Source organism: Trachypithecus francoisi, unplaced genomic scaffold (assembly GCF_009764315.1).
Source record: "Trachypithecus francoisi isolate TF-2019V2 unplaced genomic scaffold, Tfra_2.0 Lachesis_group1, whole genome shotgun sequence".
NCBI classification, from domain to species: domain Eukaryota; kingdom Metazoa; phylum Chordata; class Mammalia; order Primates; family Cercopithecidae; genus Trachypithecus; species Trachypithecus francoisi.
The window spans coordinates 50,300,849-50,322,649 of NW_022681454.1; the positions used below are offsets into that span (position 1 = coordinate 50,300,849).

The 21,801-nt window shown below is 42.9% G+C and overlaps 1 protein-coding gene across 25 annotated transcripts in view; it reads left to right on the forward strand.

The window, feature by feature from the left end:
- Positions 1–9,941, forward strand: part of SEC31A (SEC31 homolog A, COPII coat complex component) — a 76,152-nt gene extending 66,211 nt beyond the window's left edge. For 24 of the 25 annotated variants that reach the window (XM_033214252.1, XM_033214259.1, XM_033214255.1 and 21 more), the window contains 4 exons: positions 163–426; positions 3,408–3,527; positions 6,870–6,941; positions 9,350–9,941. In XM_033214252.1, the coding sequence (XP_033070143.1) occupies positions 163–426; positions 3,408–3,527; positions 6,870–6,941; positions 9,350–9,529 (636 nt within the window). In that variant the 3' untranslated portion in view covers positions 9,530–9,941. The remainder of the gene's footprint in view (positions 1–162; positions 427–3,407; positions 3,528–6,869; positions 6,942–9,349) is intronic. The other variant, XM_033214261.1, reaches the window with a different exon arrangement.
- Positions 9,942–21,801: the final 11,860 nt, after the last annotated feature.

Consider the following 21,801-nt stretch of genomic DNA (forward strand, 5'->3'; position numbering starts at 1 on the left):
TTTACTTTATTCTGCATAAAATTTCATTAGAAAAAAGCATTCTACTACTATTAAAAAATTTGTTTAGCCATGGTATAACCTCACTCCCTTATTTTAAGCTGAAGAAATATTGCTATCGTTTTTATTCTTACTCCTGGTGTCTTTTATTTCATCTTTTAACAGATGCCTGAAAACTTCATGCCTCCTGTTCCCATCACATCACCAATCATGAACCCATTGGGTGACCCCCAGTCACAGATGCTGCAGCAACAACCTTCAGCTCCAATACCACTGTCAAGCCAGTCTTCATTCCCACAGCCACATCTTTCAGGTGGCCAGCCCTTCCATGGCATACAGCAACCTCTTGGTCAAACAGGCATGCCACCATCTTTCTCAAAGCCCAATATTGAAGGTGCCCCAGGGGCTCCTATCGGAAATACCTTCCAGGTAACAGTAAATTTGTAGAAGTGGAATGGGAAGATGGCTGTGTTTCAGTATATTTTCTTTAATGTGCTAACTTTTATGATTACATGATTATTGTTAAACATCTAGACAACCTAAACAAAAAATAGTAACTTTTTTTTTAAGATTGATCATGTATGTATATTATTTTTCAATTACATGGCCACATAAAAGAAGATTATACATTTGAGAGTGTTTACTATAACTTGGCTACGTCCGTAGCCATAATTTAAAATCAGATGCATCATCTCTGCATCTGAGGTTGCTAAGCAAAAGCTGTTTCCAAAGATTTTTCTCTTCAAAATAGAAAATAAAAATGTAGTGAGTTATATATTTTTATGTGTATGTATAAAAGCTAATAATACAGCCTTATCTTCAGATACAGAAAAACATTTTTTACTTGCTTTTCACAACACAAACAAGCCAGTTGGCAAAGTCCTGAATGTTGAAAAATTTAACACATTTCTACATAACACACTTAGACATACAGAGTTAAGTATTTTGATCTGTTCATGAGAAATAAAGAGCTTAGATCAAAATTCAGTATAAGAAGATGAAACAAACTCCTGCCCAAGTAAAAAAAAACTAGTTCTACTGTTTGATTCTTTGATTCATTGAAGTCAAATTTGTAAAGATTGTATCTCTTGTCACAAGAGTATACTTTACTGTTAAGAGATAATATGCCTGAAGCCAGGCACAGTGGCTCATACCTGTTATCCCAGCACTTTGGAAGGCCGAGGCGGGCGGATCATCTGAAGTCAGGAGTTCGAGACCAGCCTGGCCAGCATGGTGAAACCCTGTCTCTACTAAAAATACAAAAATTAGCTGGGCGTGGTGGCATGCGCCTGTAGTGCCAGCTACGCAGAAAGCTGAGACAAGAGAATTGCTTGAACTCAGCAGACAGAGGTTGCAGTGAGCTGAGATCGCGCCACTGTACTCCAGCCTGGATGACAGAGCGAGACTCCATCTCAAAAAAAAAAAAAAAGAGAGAGATAATATGCCTAAGGAATTTTTAAATGTTTTTTTTTTTTTTTTTGAGACGGAGTCTCACTCTGTCGCCCGGGCTGGAGTGCAGTGGCTGGATCTCAGCTCACTGCAAGCTCCGCCTCCCGGGTTCACGCCATTCTCCTGCCTCAGCCTCCCGAGTAGCTGGGACTACAGGCGCCTGCCACCTCGCCCGGCTAGTTTTTTGTATTTTTTAGTAGAGACGGGGGTTTCACAGTGTTAGCCAGGATGGTCTCGATCTCCTGACCTCGTGATCCGCCCACCTCGGCCTCCCAAAGTGCTGGGATTACAGGCTTGAGCCACTGCGCCAGGCCTTAAATGTTAAGAGTTGCATTTTAAAAACATTTTGACAAAGATGAGAAGAAATGGTTCTTTCTGGAAAAATAAAAATTACAGAGTTTTATTTAAAAAAATTTAAAAAGATTATAAGCCTGTTATTTTGGGAAGCTACTCAGCCTCTTATATTTGTTTAGACTTGGGTTCTCATGCTGTACTCGCCTAGACCTGAACCTTAGTTACCATCAAAAGAGAAAGATATGTAGTGTTCAGCCAGGCTATATACCCAGCTGCTTGCCTACTTGGATGTCTTGGAGGCACTTCAACCTCAGCATGTCCAAAACCTAATTCATACTCTTCCTCCCAAACTTAGTCATCTTTCCTTGTTTCCTGTTATCAGTGAGTGGCACCATAACCTTTTTTGTGGAATCCAGGCAAAAACCTGGTAATCATCTTTATACACTTTTCCTTTTAACCTCTATTTTAAATCTGTCTCCCCAAATCTTGTCGATATCACTCCAAAATATTTTTTGAATCCTTTCTTCTCCGCATTTTTACTCTAGTCCATGCTACCTTAATCTCTAATCTTCGTCAGTACAGGAACCTCCTAATTGGTCTGCTGATATCTACTTTGATCCATCTCTAATTTGGCCTTTTTTCATCTTTGCCTAAAACAGTACAGCTTCCCATCGTTCTCAGGATAAGGACCGAAATATTCAACATTGTCTGGAAGGCCTCAGCTCATACTCCTTGTTCTCTCTGCTCCAGCTATACTGGCCTTTTAACTCCCTTTTACTGTGATCCTTCCTTTGTACATGTTATTCCTTTCATCTGGAATACTCTTTTTTCCTACTTAACTGTTCAACTCCATTTTGTCCTTCCAGTAAAATTTCCTGAAGAGAGCCTTCCCTTCCCTCAGTCAAATCTCAGTTATAGCATCTTTTGTTTCCAGCAAGTGTTAACGTACTACAGTTGCTATTTTACATACATTGATGATGTTTTTAAACTGTACCTCTTCCATTAGCCCGTAAACTCCCTGAGAACTGAGATCATTTCTGTATTGGCTCACCAGTAGTACATAGCCAGTGCCTAGTACATAGTTGCCTAATGTTTTTTGAATGAGTGAAAGAATGAACTAATAAAACTTAACCATTTCTTCTTTGTTCTTTCATCTGTACACTCAGCAGCATTGGGATGTCTTCTCTCTTAATCTTTGGCTTCATCTTACAGTTTTGATCACAGCCCAGTTAACAACCTCTAAGAGTAAAACAAAGAATAGAAGAATGCCAGCGTACATGAAAATGAGCCAACAAGCAGAGCAAGCAGCCATTCTAACCAGCCAAGTGTGTTTTTCAGTGCCTTGTTTTTATTCTCTGCTGGCACGTACTTATTTCCCATCAGTTATAAACAATATTGACCAACATATGTTACCTAATTAATCAACTGCTTTGTATCCAGTCCTGTATATGAAAATCCAAACTGTAGGAAGAGTGCCTACACTTTGTACTAGATATCTGGTTTTTATTTTTACTTATCCTATGTGATTTCACACATTAAATTTTAATTTGATTTTGAATAGGTCTATCTTCAAGGTTGTCAGTTTCTGTTTATCATATAGATTCAAGATTGTGTATATAAGGTAGCTTCTGGTCATTTCTGATCTGTTTTTGATGTGTTTCTTCCAGCATGTGCAGTCTTTGCCAACAAAAAAAATTACCAAGAAACCTATTCCAGATGAGCACCTCATTCTAAAGACCACATTTGAGGATCTTATTCAGCGCTGCCTTTCTTCAGCAACAGACCCTGTATGTATTTTTTTTTTAATCATATTTTGCTTAATTAGAAGAATCCTTGGCCAGGCGTGGTGGCTCACTCCTGTAATCCCAGCACTTTGGGAGGCCAAGGTAGGTGGATCATTTGAAGCCAGGAGTTCAAGACCATCCTGGCCAACATAGCGAAACCCCATCTCTACTAAAAATACAAAAAATTAGCTGGGTGTGGTGGAATGCAGCTGTAGTCCCAGCTACTCAAGAGGCTAAGGCAGGAGAATCACTTGAACCCAGAAGGCAGAGGTTGCAGTGAGCCGAATTGCACCACTGCACTCCAGCCTGGGTGACAGCGAGAGACTCCATCTCAAAATAAATAAAATAAAAGAATCTTTTATGGAGTTCTTCTATAATTATTGCTTGAAGTCCTGCAAGGTATATTTCTAAAAAGTTTGCACAAAAGTAATAAAGCTAGCACTTACATAGTTTGCATTACATATAGAAATATATTTAATTGCTTTTTATATATAAATGTACTTAATCTTCACAATAACTTATGGCAGATAGATTTGTCATTTTTATTTTACAGACAAGAGAATTAAGGCAAAGAGCAGTTAAGTAACACTTAAGGTCAGAGCCAGCATTCAAACCCAGACATTCTGGCGCTAGAATTCATGCTCTCAACCACCGAGCTTTACTGCCTCTCATCAACAAAATGGTATTTGGCACATAAATAGAACATAATGGTGCTATGCAAGAAACTCAGATTTGGGATTTCTTTTTGAACTTATATTGAAATTATTAAAAGTAGATAGATCATCTTCTAAAGCTTTGCAGAGATGTTAAAGATAGTTCAAAGTTTTAGATATCGGAGGCATATTTACATTTAAAGCAACTGATTTTACTTACTTTACTTAGGATACCCCTGTATTGCAACAACAAACATTCCACAAAGCCAGTCTTAAGTGAAATTTCATTTTCTGTTAGCACACATTGAATGTTTTCAATCATTGGCTTCTTGTCTGCATGAAAAAACAACTTCTGGGTTTTATTTTTCACCAGACATTGAGTATTAATATGTGCAGCCTTCTGCTGGTCAGTGGCTTTGTGGAAAGCCATTCTCTGTACTGGAAGTATCAGGAAAGCTTCGTGCCTGACATTCTGGGAGTGATGGGAAGACCAAGGTGGAAACAAGAGAGCAGACGAAGCTGATAACCAGATACATGCTAGCCCTTAATGCACACTTCTAAATAGACAGGCCATGATTTACCTTTCTCTTGGTCATCATTCTGTATTCCTCCTGGATACCAAGGAGCTCTGGGTAGTAGAGAAGCATAAAAGACAAAGTGTTCCTATAATTCCTATAATTAGTTGGGGAAGAAGTTCTAATATTCTGCCTGCCTGGCTGCCCTTGCCTCCTTGGGGTGGTGCTCCTGTTTGTAGCTAGATAAGGTTAACTTTCTTTTTTTTCTTTTTTTCTTTCTTTTTTTTTTTTTTTTTTCTGAGATGGAGTTTCATTCTTGTTGCCCAGGCTGGAGTGCAGTGGTGTGATCTCGGCTCACCGCAACCTCTGCCTCCCAGGTTCAAGCGATCCTCCTGCCTCAGCCTCCCTAGTAGCTGGGATTACAGGCATGTGCCACCACGCCCAGCTAATTTTGTATTTTTAGTAGAGACGGGGTTTCTCCATGTTGGTCAGGCTGGTCTCAAACTCCCGACCTCAGGTGATCCACCCACCTCAGCCTCTCAAAATGCTGAGATTACAGGCATAAGCCATCACGCCTGGCAATGTTAACTTTGAGCAAGGATTGTAAGGTTTCCTTTCCACAAAAGTTCATTTTAATCAATAGTTGGAATGGTTTTTATAGCATGGATTTATCTTATTTTCACTTTATGTCTAAACAGCACAAAGTAATTTTGCCACACAACTTGATGTGTAGCATCCTTGATGGCCTGTCTCTTCCTCTCTCTTCTCCAAGCACACTGACATTCCTTCCTTGAACACACCAAGAGTGCTTCAGCATCAGGGACTTTATACTTGCCGCTCCTTCTGCCTGGAACTCTTCCTCCACATATCTGCATTGTTTGTTTCCTTCCAAGTTCAAGGCCTCTGCTCAAATGTCCCATTAGCCATCAGGCCTTTCTTTATTACCCCCAACTCCCAACATGTGTAGCCCCCTTCCTGTATTAACTTTTCTTCACAGCAGTTATCACCATCTGACATGCAATATATTGTTCATTTAGTGTCTTTTCTCACCCAGTGGGATATGAGCTGCATGACATACAAGACTTTGTCCCTGGTACAGCACATAGTAAGCAGTCAATAAATATTGAACTAACATGAGGCTGTGGTATAATGTAGAACATTAAGTTAATCATGTAATTTTAAAACTGTTAGTTTTAGTTTTAGAGTAGTTTCTTTGACTATACTTTACAGTACTATGGTAGGGAGAAAAAAAGCTTTTTAATTTAATCATGTGTTTTACTACTTCCCTCAGTAATCTTAAGCTGCCAAAAGATAGTTTTCTTTTTTTCTGGTGCTTTAAAGGCTTAGAAAAAGGCAGGATTAAACAAATGTAACTAAGTGTTTAAGTAGTGTTTTTGAAAGGTTAAAACAAGATTCCACAGTTCACCTATATGTTTGCCTTCTACCACCTAACTGTACTTAGACCTTCTTTTCTGTGATACACTGACCCACTGCTGCCTCCTGATGCTTGTGAATATAGTGCAAGCAAACATGCATATATACCTTATCAAGTGAGTTTGCAGTGCATATGAAATCCAATCAGTACTCTTTCATGCGCTGGAAGGAAGTCTCATCCTCTCCTTATCCCAGTCCCCTCCACCCTCCGCTCTCCACCCTCCACACTTGATAGATGATTGATCTCTGTTCTAATAACCTGTTCAAGTTTCTTTTTTTTTCTTTTTTTCTTTTTTTTTTTTTTGAGACAGAGTCTTGCACTGTTGCCTGAGCTAGAATGCAGTGGCAAGATCTCGGCTCACTGCAGCCTCCACCTCCCAGGTTCAAGCAATTCTCCTGCCTCAGCCTTCCAAGTAGCTGGGATTAAAGGTGCCCACCATTACGCCCAGCTAATTTTTTGTATTTTTAGTAGAGACAGGATTTCACCATGTTGGCCAGACTGGTCTCAAACTCCTGACCTCATGATTTGCCTGCCTCGATCTCCCAAAGTGCTGGGATTACAGGCATGCGCCACTGCGCCTGGCCATAATCTGTTCAAGTTTCTTAGTTGTAGTTGCCTCCATTTCTTTATAAAATGAAGCCATTCAACATTTTAAGTATAAGGTTTAGTGCAATGAGATAGGGCAAGTTCTTAGGTGAAAAGTTAATGTTCAAATATAACATCTGTTTTTTCTTTCCTGCAGCAAACCAGGAGGAAGCTAGATGATGCCAGCAAACGTTTGGAGTTTCTGTATGATAAACTTAGGGAACAGACAGTAAGTTTTGGAGGAAAAGTATTTATGATAATCATTTATTCCTAGTTGCTAGTATAACAGTTGTCTCATCAGCACTCGCATTTAGTATGCATGGGGGCAGAATTGTCATGACAGTTAGAGAATGGGCATGGCTGTGTTAGAATCATAAATTCCACTCACTGGGGTTAAGAGGATATGGCTGTGTGTGTATGTGTGTGTGTATGTGTTTATGTGTGTGTGTGTATGTTTATGTGTGTGTGGTGAGAGAGAAATTTTAACCCTCTCATAACAAGAGTATAAATACAAACTGGCCTGTGTTGGCCATAAGGTAACTGACCTTCTGCTGTTCCTTTTATATGGCCCAGTTACAAGAAATCAAAGAGTAGGCAGGTACTCTGTTTTCCAGGGACTGAATCTATAATCTTTCTCAGAGTCTGAGACTCTTGATCCTTTTCTTTTAGGATAGCCATTATACAAAAACAAAGCCAAATGTAGCCACAAGATGAATAAGGTAATGTGCTTTAACTATCAAGATAGCCAGGGCCGGGCGCGGTGGCTCAAGCCTGTAATCCCAGCACTTTGGGATCACGAGGTCAGGAGATCGAGACCATCCTGGCTAACACTGTGAAACCCCATCTCTACTAAAAAATACAAAAAAACTAGCCGGGCGAGGTGGCGGGCGCCTGTAGTCCCAGCTACTCGGGAGGCTGAGGCAGGAGAATGGCGTGAACCCGGGAGGCAAAGCTTGCAGTGAGCTGAGATCCAGCCACTGCACTCCAGCCTGGGCGACAGAGTGAGACTCCATCTCAAAAAAAAAAAAGATAGCCAGGAGTAAGAAGTCAATTCACTATGTTTGTCCTCTTGTCCCCACCTCACCATTCCTTTCTAAAATTGTCTTGTTTTTTATTAATGAAACCACTAGGAAAGGAGAGGAAAAAAAGAAGTGGGACTTTCTTTTTATTTTTTCCATTTCAGCATTCCTCTACCCCATTCCCCACACCCAGTTCCATCAGATGAAAATAACCATTTCTCTCATGAGAACCAAACTAAAGAAAGTTGATATAACAGTGGAAGTAGTAGTGTGGTCCTTGATCCAAAATAAAGTCTTCTCGCTGGACACAGTGGGATATGCTTTTAATCCCAGCTACTCAGGAGGCTGATGCGGGAGAATCACTGGACCCCAGGAGTTTGCTACCAGCCTGGGCAACATAGCAAGACCCCATTTCCAAAAAAAAAAGATACAATTAGCATATACATCTAGATGAGTGTATATTAAAACTTTTTTAAAAAATGAGATGAAAACAGGCCAGGCACGGTGGCTCACACCTGTAATCCCAGCACTTTGGGAGGCTGAGGTGGGCAGATCACCTGAGGTCAGGAGTTTGAGACCAGCCTAGCCAACATGGCGAAACCCTGTCTCTACTAAAAATACAAAAATTAGCTGTGCATGGTGGCACATGGCTGTAGTCCCAGCTACTCAGGAGGCTGAGGCAGGAGAATCACTTGAACCCAGGAGGCGGAGGTTGCAGTGAGTCGAGATCGCACCACTGCACTCCAGCCTGGGTGACAGAGTGAGACTCCATCTCAAAAAAAAAAAAAAATCAAAATAAAGTCTTCTGTAAAGTATGGACACCTGTGCCAAGTAATGACATCGTAAAAAACTACAGGTTTTATAGTTTCAAGAGATGACAGGATTATAAAAAGCGGTTAAGAATTAGTAAATTTGGGCTTGCCCTTGAGATATTATGATTAAGAATCTTTAATCTCCTTTTTGTGCATAGGAGAATTTTTTAAAGGTCTGAGGCTCTCTCTCTTTTTTTTTTTTTTTTTTTGAGACAAAGTCTGGCTCTGTCGCCCAGGCTGGAGTGCAGTGGCGCAATCTCGGCTCACTGCAACCTCCACCTCCCGGGTTCACATCATTCTCCTGCCTCAGCCTCCCGAGTAGCTGGGACTACAGGCGCCCACCACCACGCCCGGCTAATTTTTTGTATTTTTAGTAGAAACGGGGTTTCACCGTGTTCGCCAGGATGGTCTCGATCCCCTGACCTTGTGATCCACCCACCTTGGCCTCCCAAAGTGCTGGGATTACAGGCATGAGCCACCGTACCTGGCCTGAGGCTCTCTTAAGTAGAGAGAGACATTAGCATTTCAGTTTGGAGAGGAAATCGGGCTGCTTTTCTATAATAAAATACCTGGCTTATACATGTATAATTCATTAATAACTTCTTTATGTAAATCATTTTGTCGTGGTTCTACTTGACAACTGTTGCTTGGTTCAAGAAACTTTCTAGAAATGCTAAATGGTTTATACATTTTTATAATGTTTGTTTCAAGTTCCACTTAAATATCTGGGTGTAATGTTTGTGGAGGATCTCATGGGAAATTCTCCCTTAATTTAATTCTTTCCCTTGGTTCTACTTTTGTTTCAGCTTTCACCAACAATCACCAGTGGTTTACACAGCATTGCACGGAGCATTGAAACTCGAAACTACTCAGAAGGATTGACTATGCATACCCACATAGTTAGCACCAGCAACTTCAGTGAGACCTCTGCTTTCATGCCAGTTCTCAAAGTTGTTCTCACCCAGGCCAATAAGCTGGGTGTCTAAAAGGACAGGTTCTCTTCAACTCAATATTGCCATTTTTCCAAAGAAACATGTTAAAAAACAAATTTTAAGACATGGACCAGTCGCCGTTAGCATGTTTGCATAGCAACCAGTCAAGAGCATTTACACTATTTCTGCCGATATACTCACCTTAGAACTGCTCAGAACCCTGGTGCTTTATTTTTTGTTTTAATCTTTTGTTGCCAGTGATGATTTTCCTATTCTGAAACAGTGTATTTCCTGGATTACACATAGTATGGTTTCCTAAAGTATTCTGATAAATGTGTTTTTTAAAACCTCAATATACTTTTTAGAAAAGGAGCATCTGGTTATGCATAAAGCAGAGCTAAAACTAAATTTCTTTCATGTCCTCCCTACTTCCTCCATGTCAATCAGATTAAAGTGTGTAATCCTATTTTATGTGTGTATAGTCTTTTTTGAAACAGCTGCTTACAATTTAGTTTATTTTTGTGTCTTAAGATTCACTCTGTTCCTGAGTAAATAACTACATCTACAAACTGCTGCATGGGTTTTAGCAGATATTAATAAAAATGGGATCACTGGCTTTAAATATATATGAAAAGACTGGACATTTTTATTCTGTAGAATGCATTGAGCTTTTTTCTATTTCTAAATGTTTCAATATTCTATTTTGAGTTTTAAGACTAAATTGTGTCCATTTTATAGCTGGAAATTTTTTCACCTATTTTGTTTAAATTACCTATAGCTGTGCCAGGCGTGGTGGCTCACACTTGTAATCCCAGCACTTTGAGAGACCGAAGCAGATGGATCACCTGAGGTCGGGAGTTCGAGACCAGCGTGAACAACATGGAGAAACCCCGTCTCTACCAAAAGTACAAAATTAGCTGGGCGTGGCGGCGCATGCTTGTAATCCCAGCTACTTGGGTGGCTGAGGCAGGAGAATCGATTGGACCCAGGAGGCGGAGGTTGCAGTGAGCCAAGATCGCGCCATTGCATTCCAGCCTGGGCGACAAGAACAAAACTCTCAAAAAAAACCAAAAAAATTACCTATAGCTTTGAGGTTTTAAGTTCAGAAAGAAAGCTTTAATTTCAGTCAGCCTCCTAAATCAAAGCCACACATTTTGCACCCAGTTTTTCTGTCAAGTGATTTTGTTATCATTTGTCTTAAGAACAGTGTGGTAAGGCTAGGCGCGGTGGCTCATGCCTGTAATCCCAGCACTTTGGGAGGCCAAGGCAGGTGGATCACCTGAGGTCAGGAGTTCGAGACCAGCCTAATCAACATGGAGGAACCCCGTCTCTACTAAAAATACAAAATTAGCCTGCCAGACGTGGTGGTGCATGCCTGTAATCCCAGCTACTCGGGAGGCTGAGGCAGGAGAATCGCTTGAACCCAAGAGGCCGAGGTTGCAGTGAACCGAGGATGCGCCACTGCACTCCAGCCTGGGCAACAGCCTCCATCTCAAAAAAATAAATAAATAAAAGAACAGTGTGGTAAACAAAAAAATAATGGTCCTTGTAGAATCTGGAGAAGAGTTAAATAATTTTCATAGTTTATGCAATATTCCTTAAGAGGTTTAAAAAACTAGAAAGTAAACACGGTGGAGTAAGTTATGTCAATTTTCTTCAGCCTGAGTGAAATAGTTTGCAAGAACCTCTAGATTCTGTTTGCCAAGATTCCCTACTCAATAAATGCTGCATTTTAAAAAATTACCCAGGCTGGGTGCAGTGGCTCACACCTGTAATCCAGCACTTTGGGAGAAGAGGCAGGAGGATCACTTGAACCCAGGAGTTCAAGACTAGCCTGGGCTACATAGTGAGACCATGTCTCTACTAAAAATAAAAAAAATTAGCCCGATATGGTGGCACATGCCTGTGGTCCCAGCTACTTGGGAGGCTAAGGCAGGAGGATCCCTTGAGCCCCAGAGGTCAGGGTTGCAGTGAGCTCTGATTGTGTCACTTCACTCCAGCCTGGGTGACAGAGACCCTGTCTCAGAAAAGAAAAACTCAATTTTATAGCTCAGAATAGTTTTGTGACTTAAAAAGAGGACCTTGATAGCATGTACGTATGTTAGTCTCAAGAATGGACTATTTAGACTTGTAAATGGATGTACTGTCACCTAGCTCACTGGTTTTCTATGCACTTGATAGTGTGAGTCACACGCTTGTAATCCCAGCACTTTGGGAGGCTGAGGCGGGTGGATCTTGAGGTCAGGAGTTCAAGACCGGCCTGGCCAAGATGGTGAAACCCCGTCTCTACTAAAAATACAAAAAAAATTAGCCAGGCTTGGTGGCAGGCGCTTGTAATCCCAGCTACTTGGGAGACTGAGGCAGAGAATTGCTTGAACCTGGGAGGCGGAGGTTGCAGTGAGCCAAGATCGCGCCACTGCACTCCACCCTGGGTGACAGAGTGAGACTCTGTCTCAAATAAATAATAAATAAAAATAAAAAGATAGTGTGAGTCACTTCCACTACTCATTGAAGTGACGTGACCCTCTGGATTTGACCCTGAACAGTAGTATCAGCCCAAGACTCCGTCTGCAGAGTGGGCTGGCTTCAAGTATTTTTTTTAATCACTTTTTTTTTTTTTTTTTTTGAGATGGAGTCTCGATCTGTCGCCCGGGCTGGAGTGCAGTGGCCGGATCTCAGCTCACTGCAAACTCCGCCTCCCGGGTTTACGCCATTCTCCGGCCTCAGCCTCCCGAGTAGCTGGGACTACAGGCGCCCGCCACCTCGCCCAGCTAGTTTTTTGTATTTTTTAGTAGAGACGGGGTTTCACCGTGTTAGCCAGGATGGTCCCGATCTGCTGACCTCGTGATCCGCCCGTCTCGGCCTCCCAAAGTGCTGGGATTACAGGCTTGAGCCACCGCGCCCGGCCTAATCACTCTTATAGTTAGAATTTATTTAGCGGTTGCACGTTTATCTTGACATGACAATGGCATATTTGGCATCATTCTACCAGAAAGAAACTATTTTCCAAAAGATGAGAAACAAGAGTAGGTGGCAGTGGAACCCTGGCCAACCTGAAGATTTATTTAAGAGTATGAGTGTATAGGCCGGGTGCGGTGGCTCACGCCTGTAATCCCAGCACTTTGGGAGGCCGAGGCGGGCGGATACGAGGTCAGGAGATCGAGACCATCCTGGCTAACACGATGAAACCCCGTTTCTACTAAAAATACAAAAAAGTAGCCGGGCGTGGTGGCGGGCGCCTGTAGTCCCAGCTACTCTGGAGGCTGAGGCAGGAGAATGGCGTGAACCCAGGAGGCAGAGCTTGCGTGAGTCGAGATCGTGCCACTGCACTGCAGTCTGGGCGACAGTGTGAGACTCCATCTCAGAAATTTAAAAAAAAAAGTATTAGTGTATAAAACTACTTGCCTTGGTAGCAGAGCACCTGCTCTCCTTTTTCATTACATTGTGATTTTTTTTTCCACTTGCAGCCGTTTCTGTATGTGGCTTATAATCTTGGAAAAGTTTCATGTAAATGAATGGAGGTGGGATGAGCCAAACTCTGAAGTATGAAGATAATAGGCAATTAGAGAAAGAAAGTAGTTTTTCTTCAGAAAAGACAACTTTCAAGAAGTTTTCTTTTTTAAAAAAGGGAAAAAAAATGTCAACTTGATTTTGTAAATAATTCTATTTTTAATGTTTTCAATGTGGATGACATTACAGTATATGCCTGCACAATTCAGGAACCTCTGTTTAAGGCTATTCTTTTTTTTTTTTTTTATTCTGAGACGGAGTCTCGCTCTGTCGCCCAGGCTGGAGTGCAGTGGCCGGATCTCGGCTTACTGCAAGCTCCGCCTCCCGGGTTCGCGCCATTCTCCTGCCTCAGCCTCCCGAGTAGCTGGGACTACAGGCGCCTGCCACCTCGCCTGGCTAATTTTTTTTTTGTATTTTTAGTAGAGACAGGGTTTCACCGTGTTAGCCAGGATGGTCTCGATCTCCTGACCTTGTGATCCGCCCGTCTTGGCCTCCCAAAGTGCTGGGATGACAGGCTTGAGCCACCGCGCCAGGCCTTAAGGCTATTCTTACATAAAGATTTCATGGATCATACAACTCATTGTTGTGACATTTTGGAAAGTTAGAGCTGTATTTTCTACCCTTGTCATTACTTCATATATAGTGACCAGTCATGATTTCTGAATCCCAGGTCTATTCAAATTACTTTTTATGTTTTGTGCTTTTTTTAAAAACCTACTTAATTTTAAAACAAGGGAAGGAATATGAGGAAAGCTGGTGGGTGAGGCCGGGTGTTGGCCAGGAAATATATCAGAGTCTCTGGAGGTGGTGCTTTTTATATTACTTCCAGTCCTCTTCTCCGTTCTTTATACCACCTTTTGGGTTTGGTGGGATGGAGGTGCCCTCAGGCCGCACCTGAGAATCATGTGTAATCAGAGATAGAGTCAATGGAGGTAGTTGTTCATTTGAACAGTGTGGGGCAGGAAAAAGTTGGGAACAGAACTGCTCTGTACCCGACTGTTGAGAGTCCAGTAAACCTATATATTCTTTGGATTCAGAAAATTGTCATGTATCCTGGAGGACAGGAAGATGCCATGGGATCCCTGGCGACCAGATGTGCTTTGATGGCTCATACCTGTAATCACAACATTTTGTGAGGCTGAGGCAGGAGGATTGTTTGAGCCCAGGAGTTCAATACCAGCTTGTGCAACATAGTGAGACCCCATCACTACAAAATATATTTTTTTAATTAGCCAGGCATAGTGGCACATGCCTATAGTTCCAGTTACTCAGGAGGCTGAGGTGGGAGGATCACTTGAGCTCAGGAGGTTGAGGCTGCAATGAGCTGTGATCATGCCACTGCACTCCAGCCTGGGCGACAGAGATCCTCTCTCACAAAAAGTAGGGGAGGGAAGGATGACATTTTCGATAACCACTTAACACCTGACCATATTTGGATTCACCTGAGAGTGAATGTGAAGCCATTTGTTGACTCTTCTGCCACAATGGAGACTTCATTTGGAATTGTCACGAAGTTTCAGTCAATAGTGTATGCACATGTATATATATATATATATATACACACACAAACATACAGATTCCCCCCCACCCCTTTGTTTATTCCACTGCTTTGGTAGCAGCATCCTCAAGTATAATCTCTGATTAATCTGCAGGGGTGTTCATCACATGCTGAAGATGTCAGTGTCTTCAAATTATTCTGTAAATAAGTGTAAGAGGGACTGTGCACAGACACTGTTAACTATTTGATCTTATGGATAAATGTCCCAAATTTTTAAATAAATGTAGATTACAGAGAAAGAGCAAATTAGCTTTCACTTTTTCTGGTACATTGTTTAATCAGTTTTAACGGGCCTTTCCTCGTAGGTACTGCTGCTAATTGAAAGGATCTGCCATTTACTTGAGCTGGGCACTCAATTATGTATTTAGATCTCTCTCGATCTTCACATCAGCCCAGGGCACTAAGTAATTCCAGTTGCCAAGCACAGCTGGAATCTGGATTCCAACCCAGGTCTCAGCCTAGTAAGCCTGTCTTCTTCCCACAAAAACAGATTTTTTTCCCCAAAGTAAAGATAACTGCTACTGTATAACAAAAACCGAAGTTTTGATTTTGATTTTGCTCCCCTGTCCCACCTCCCCATTAGTCTGCAGAGACCTGGCATCTTCCACAAAAGAGGAATATACACATTGTAGTGGGTAACATTTATTGAGCATGGTGTGTTGGCATCTTTTCAGGCAGGTTCTCTTCACATGGTGGGAAAGCTACCCCTGTCAGCACAAAGCCTACATCTCCACTACTTGTGATATACAAAGGGAAGAGAGACCCTCTCGCAATATCTATATATCGTTCATATAGACAACTCTGGCTTCTTTTGGGTCTCATGCCCACTACCAGACCAAGGTCTGTGCCAGGGAGGTGGAGTACCAGAACTGGCTGGTCCGGATAGTATGCCCACCCTAGTGTGAGCCCAGTGATTTGTGTGTGTGTGTGTGTGTGTGTGTAGAGATGGAGTCTCGCTCTGTCACCCAGGCTGGAGTGTGGTGGTGTGACCTTGGTTCACTGCAACCTCCACTTTCCGGGTTCAAGCAATTCTGCCTCAGCCTCCTGAGTAGCTGAGACTACAGGCCCACACTGCCAGGCCCGATTAATTTCTTTTGTATTTTAGTAGAGATGGGGTTTCACCGTGTTGCCCAGACTGGTCTCGAACTCCTGAGCTCAGGCAATCCACCTGCCTCGGTCTCCCAAAGTGCTAGAATTACAGGCGTGAGCCACCACACTTGGCCGAGCCCAGTGATTTTAAACCCTACCAAGACCACATAGAGTGATTCCCCCAAAGGAGAGGGTGCAGTATAGAGAAAGGGAGAAAATGACCAGAACAACCCCATACCTCCTTGTAGATCATACCAAGGAAGAGTTACAGAACCAGGGTTCTAGACTGGAGGGAAACCTTGGGTGGTAGTAGTAAAAAGCTATTAGGGAGCTCACTTTATCCTGACTGCTGGAAGTAGTGTCTCCATGACACCTGGGAGTCAAGGAGCTGGGTTCTAGTGCCTTCTCTGCCACGTACTGTTAGCCAAATCATGTCACCACCTTCTGCCTCTGTTTCCCCAACTGTAAAATGAGGGAATAGGACTAGATTTCTAACTTCACTTGCAGCTCTGAAAGTCTGTGATACATCTGCCTTTTCCACAATGTCTTTGTCTCTTACCTACAAGTCTTCAAGGGGATAAAAATTTTGGTAAGCACCAAAGCTTTTAAGAAAGAGGACAGGCCGGGCGCGGTGGCTCAAGCCTGTAATCCCAGCACTTTGGGAGGCCGAGACGGGCGGATCACGAGGTCAGGAGATCGAGACCATCCTGGCTAACACGGTGAAACCCCGTCTCTACTAAAAATACAAAAACTAGCCGGGTGAGGTGGCGGGCGCCTGTAGTCCCAGCTACTCGGGAGGCTGAGGCAGGAGAATGGCGTAAACCCGGGAGGCGGAGCTTGCAGTGAGCTGAGATCCGGCCACTGCACTCCAGTCCGGGCGACAGAGCGAGACTCCGCCTCAAAAAAAAAAAAAAAAAAAAAAAAAAAAAAAAGAGGACAGAAACAACTCAGGCCCGTTTCTATTTGGATAACGTTTTTCCTCTTGTAGAGTTAACTTGATTTCCATTCTGGAGAAAAATCAATTCTGCCCTTCCCCTGGTTGGAAATTAATGGGCAAGCATTAAAGAGATAGTTTGTAATTTGAGGACTTGGGATAAATATTACTTGGCATTGTAGTCCTCAAGTACTGAGTCCTCCTCATTAAGGATATATATTTTCATGAAATTAACCTTTCTGCACACCCGTTCCCCACATCAAGCATAGGCTACATTTGAGTGATTGCTTAGGATACTCACAATGAACCAGTTTTTCTTCTGGTGCTGCAAATCTGGGTCACCCTTTTGACATTCCTGAACTCTATTTACAAATTCCCCCTCCCTGCTAGAGAACAACAGGGGCCTTTGCCTTTTGAGAGCAGGCTGTGTACTTGACACAGCAGGAAGAGAAAGAGGTTATTGAAACGGAAACAATAACAGCAGCTAATGCCGAGAAATAAATAAGAACTTCTCTGCGTGTATCTGCCCTTGGAAACCAAAATAACTATCCTAAAAGAAAATGAGGTGGGTGTTTGTGGAGGGAGGGGAACTGGAGAGCTGGAAGAGTTTGTGGGTGAAAACTTTATTAATGCTGTCTTCTGTCATAATAATAGGGAATGTTTATTTCAGAGAGCTGACATTTGGAAGCAGGGAGAGTGGAGAGGAGTTTGGTTAGGTTTATAGACCTCATCCTAGACAGTTGCAGCGACTAATGCCTGTAATCCCAACACTTTGGGAGGCCTAGGCAGAAGGATCACTTGAGCCCAGGAGTTCAATACCAGCTTGTGCAACATAGTGAGACCCCCATCTCTACACACACACACACACACACACAAATATATATATATATATAATATATATATATATAATTTTTTTTTTTTAATTAGCCAGGTGTGGGAACACATGCCTATAGTCCCAGCTACTTAGGAGGCTGAGGAGGAAGGATCGCTTGAGCTCAGGAGGTTGAGGCTACAGTGAGCTGTTATTGCACCACTGCACTTCAGCCTGGTCAAAGGTTGATGCGGTGTGGGTATTAACAATTGCTGACATGTCATGACTGGGTCTTAACAAAGGATGATCAGTGACTTCCAGAGCATTTATTAGCATTTGTGGTATATATTTCTTTTAGTGATTATTTTATTAGTGTCTACCTCCCCTACTGAACTGTGAATTCCCTGAGCATAAAGCCATAAACAACTCTGTCTATGGAGCTGGGCTCAGTGCTTAACTTCTAGAAGAGGCTTGATAAATATATATTGAATGAAAGAATGTTAATAGATTGAAACTCAAGATTGTTTGGAAAGATGCAAGGGGGCAGCATATTGCTGACCAAAGAGACAGGTTTGGGTAGGTTTCAGTATGTCAGTGGGTTTTTCATAAAGTAGACCTTCTTAACTATCTTATGAATCAGAAACTAATTCAGCCTTCAAATCTGGCCTTCTCCAGAGCCCAGTTCCCTGCTGCCAAATTGCAGCAGGCATGGTGGCTCATACCTGTAATCCCAACACTTTGGGAGGCCGAGGCCAGCGGATCACCTGAGGTTGGGAGTTTGAGACCAGCCTAACTAACATGGAGAAACCCCAACTCTATTAAAAATACAAAATTAGCCAGGCGTGGTGGCACATGCCTATAATCCCAGCTACTTGGGAGGCTGAGGCAGGAGAATCACTTGAACCTGGGAGGCAGAGGTTGCAGTGAGCCAAGATCACGCCATTGCACTCCAACCTGGGCAACAAGAGCAAAACTCTGTCTCAAAAAAATAAAAATAAAAGGCCGGGCGCGGTGGCTCAAGCCTGTAATCCCAGCACTTTGGGAGGCCGAGACGGGCGGATCACAAGGTCAGGAGATCGAGACCATCCTGGCTAACATGGTGAAACCCTGTCTCTACTAAAAAATACAAAAAACTAGCCGGGCGAGGTGGTGGGCGCCTGTAGTCCCAGCTACTCGGGAGGCTGAGGCAGGAGAATGGCATGAACCCGGGAGGCAGAGCTTGCTGTGAGCCAGGATCCAGCCACTACACTCCAGCCTGGGTGACAGAGCGAGACTCCGTCTCAAAAAAATAAATAAATAAATAAAAATAAAAATAAAAACAAATAAATAAATTTAGCTGGGCATAGTGGTGCATGCCTGTAGTCCCAGCGACTGGGGAGGCTGAGGCAGGAGGATGAATGTGGAGGCGGAGGTTGCAGTGAGCCAAGATCGTGCCACTGCACTCCAGCCTGGCAACAGAGTGAGACTCTGTCTCAAAAAAAAAAAAAGTCATCGGGAAATGTGGGAAGGATCTTAAGCAGTAAGGCTAGTGTCTTTGCTAAAGGAAAACCCTTCGCTCTTTTTCTCATCTAGAGCAATAGAAGCATTCATTTTAGAGGACCAGGTCTCCCATCATCCACTGCTATATAAACTCTCAATGGGGAATTTTTCCAGTCTATTTAGTACAGAAAGAGGGACACCAACCCTCCTGGGACTGGAGGAAGCAGAGAAGACTGATTTTCTTCTAAGCCATGGTGTTGCTGTATCTCAAAACCAATCTTCCTGTAATCTTGAAGGCTAACTTCCCAACTTTATGCTTCACTGGAATCATTCTAATATAAAGCCTGTGAGTGATGATGTCGCACTGTGAGCACAAAGATTGTTTAAACTTGAAGCTGTTCTTCACGCCCCTTAACCGAGAGGCAACCTCCTTCCCCTTTAAATTCACAAGAGCCTCAGAGCTGATTCCTTTCTTGTGCCAAAGGAGTTGCCTTTAATGATTACCTCTGTAAAACCAAAGCAGATGATTTTTTTTCACAGTTCCCTTCAAAGCATGCCAATCCTGGCCCTGCTAGAATTCATTCCTTCAAGGTCTGAATCCCTGTAGCCTACTCAGTTATGCCTCTCTTCACAGTCTGGGACCCCCAGGAACATCCTGGCTTTCTGGTCAGGCAGGTTTTTATAACTGCATTCAGTCCATCTCTCTAGAATGATTAAAAATAATAATAAAATGGCCGAGCGCGGTGGCTCATGCCTGTAATCCCAGCACTTTGGGAGGCCGAGATAGGCGGATCACGAGGTCAGGAGATGGAGACCATCCTGGCGAACACGGTGAAACCCCGCCTCTACTAAAAAATACAAAAAACTGCCGGGCGCGGTGGCTCAAGCCTGTAATCCCAGCACTTTGGGAGGCCGAGACGGGCGGATCACGAGGTCAGGAGATCGAGACCATCCTGGCGAACACGGTGAAACCCCGTCTCTACTAAAAAATACAAAAAACTGCCGGGCGCGGTGGCTCAAGCCTGTAATCCCAGCACTTTGGGAGGCCGAGACGGGCGGATCATGAGGTCAGGAGATCGAGACCATCCTGGCTAACACGGTGAAACCCCGTCTCTACTAAAAAATACAAAAAACTAGCCGGGCGACGAGGCGGGCGCCTGTAGTCCCAGCTACTCGGGAGGCTGAGACAGGAGAATGGCGTGAACCCGGGAGGCGGAGCTTGCAGTGAGCTGAGAGCCGGCCACTGCACTCCAGCCTGGGCGGCAGAGCAAGACTCCGTCTCAAAAAAAAAAAAAAAAAAAAAAAAAACAAAAAACTAGCCGGGCGAGGTGGCGGGCGCCTGTAGTCCCAGCTACTCGGGAGGCTGAGGCAGGAGAATGGCGTGAACCCGGGAGGCGGAGCTTGCAGTGAGCTGAGATGGCACCACTGCACTCCAGCCTGGGCGACAGAGCGAGACTCCGTCTCAAAAAAATAAAAATAAAAAAAAAAAATAATAATAAAATAAGTGGTTCACACTTATTAGGTACCAAACTCGACAAAGTTCTGTTCCTGTGAAATGTGTGGTCTTATCTCCATTTTGCACATAAAAATACTGATGTTGAGATTATTTGGTACTTTGCATGGAAAGAATTACCAGCATAGATCTGTCTTAATTTCCAAAATATATAGGATGAAATTGAAGATCTGAAAGAGACTCATTGTCCCCAAATCACACAGTACTCAGATGTGCTGATTCAGAGTGGGAGGGCCGGACTTCAACCCAGTCTTTTTTTATTGTTTTTTTTTTTTTTGAAATGAAAGGCCTCACATATTTATTACTGAACCCAGCCAACCAACGCATTCATAATAGATTCAGAGAGGAAAATACGTCGAACTCTCCAGAAAGTGGTGACATTTTCAGTTTGATATGGTAATGTGATCGTGACCTTCAGACAGCACAAATATATGTGCCATCTCATGTGCAATTCCTTATAGACCCAGCTTGGTTCTTCTCCAACTCTCCTTTTGGAGTTGTACCTTATTTTATTTCCAGTTTTCATCCGAATCCACTGGGGAATGGGACAATTTTGCTTTTGTTTCTTGGCCAGGAATCGCTTAATCCTGAAAGTCTTGTGAGAAGACATGGTGAGAAGTGGAAGCAAGAACACACCACGATGGCGGAGAAAGGAAAAGAGCTTTTTTATTGTTAATTTTTAATTTTTGTGGGTACTTAGTGGGTATATATGTTTATGGGGTACATGAGATATTCTGATACAGGCATGCAATGCATAATTACCACATCAGGGTAAATGGTGTATCCATTACCTCAAACATTTATCATTCTTTGTGTTACAAACAATCCAGTTATACTCCTTTAGTTATTTTTAAATGTACAATAAATTATTGTTGACTTGCTGTGCAATCAAATACTATATATATATAATTATTATTATTATTGTTTTTGAGTTGGAGTCTTGCTCTGTTGCCCAGGCTGGAGGGTACTGGCATGATCTCGGCTCACTGCAACTTCTGCCTCCCGGGTTCAAGCAATTCTCTGCCTCAGCCTCCTAAGTAGCTGGAATTACAGATGCTTGCCACCATGCCTGGCTAATTTTTTAGTATTTTTAGTAGAGACAGGGTTTCACCATCTTGGCCAGGCTGGTCTTGAACCCCTGAACTTGTGATCCACCCGCCTTGGCCTCCCAAAGTGCTGGGATTACAGGTGTGAGCCACCGTGCCTTGCCAAATACTATATTCATTCTATCTAACTATACACACACACACACACCACACACACACATATATATATATATATTTTTTTTTTTTTTTTTTTTTTTGGAGATGGAGTCTCACTCTGTCACCCAGGCTGGAGTGCAGTGGCGTGATCTCGGCTCACGGCAAGCAATTCTCTGCCTCAGCCTCCTGAGTAGCTGGAATTACAGGCGCCCGCCACCACGCCTGGCTAA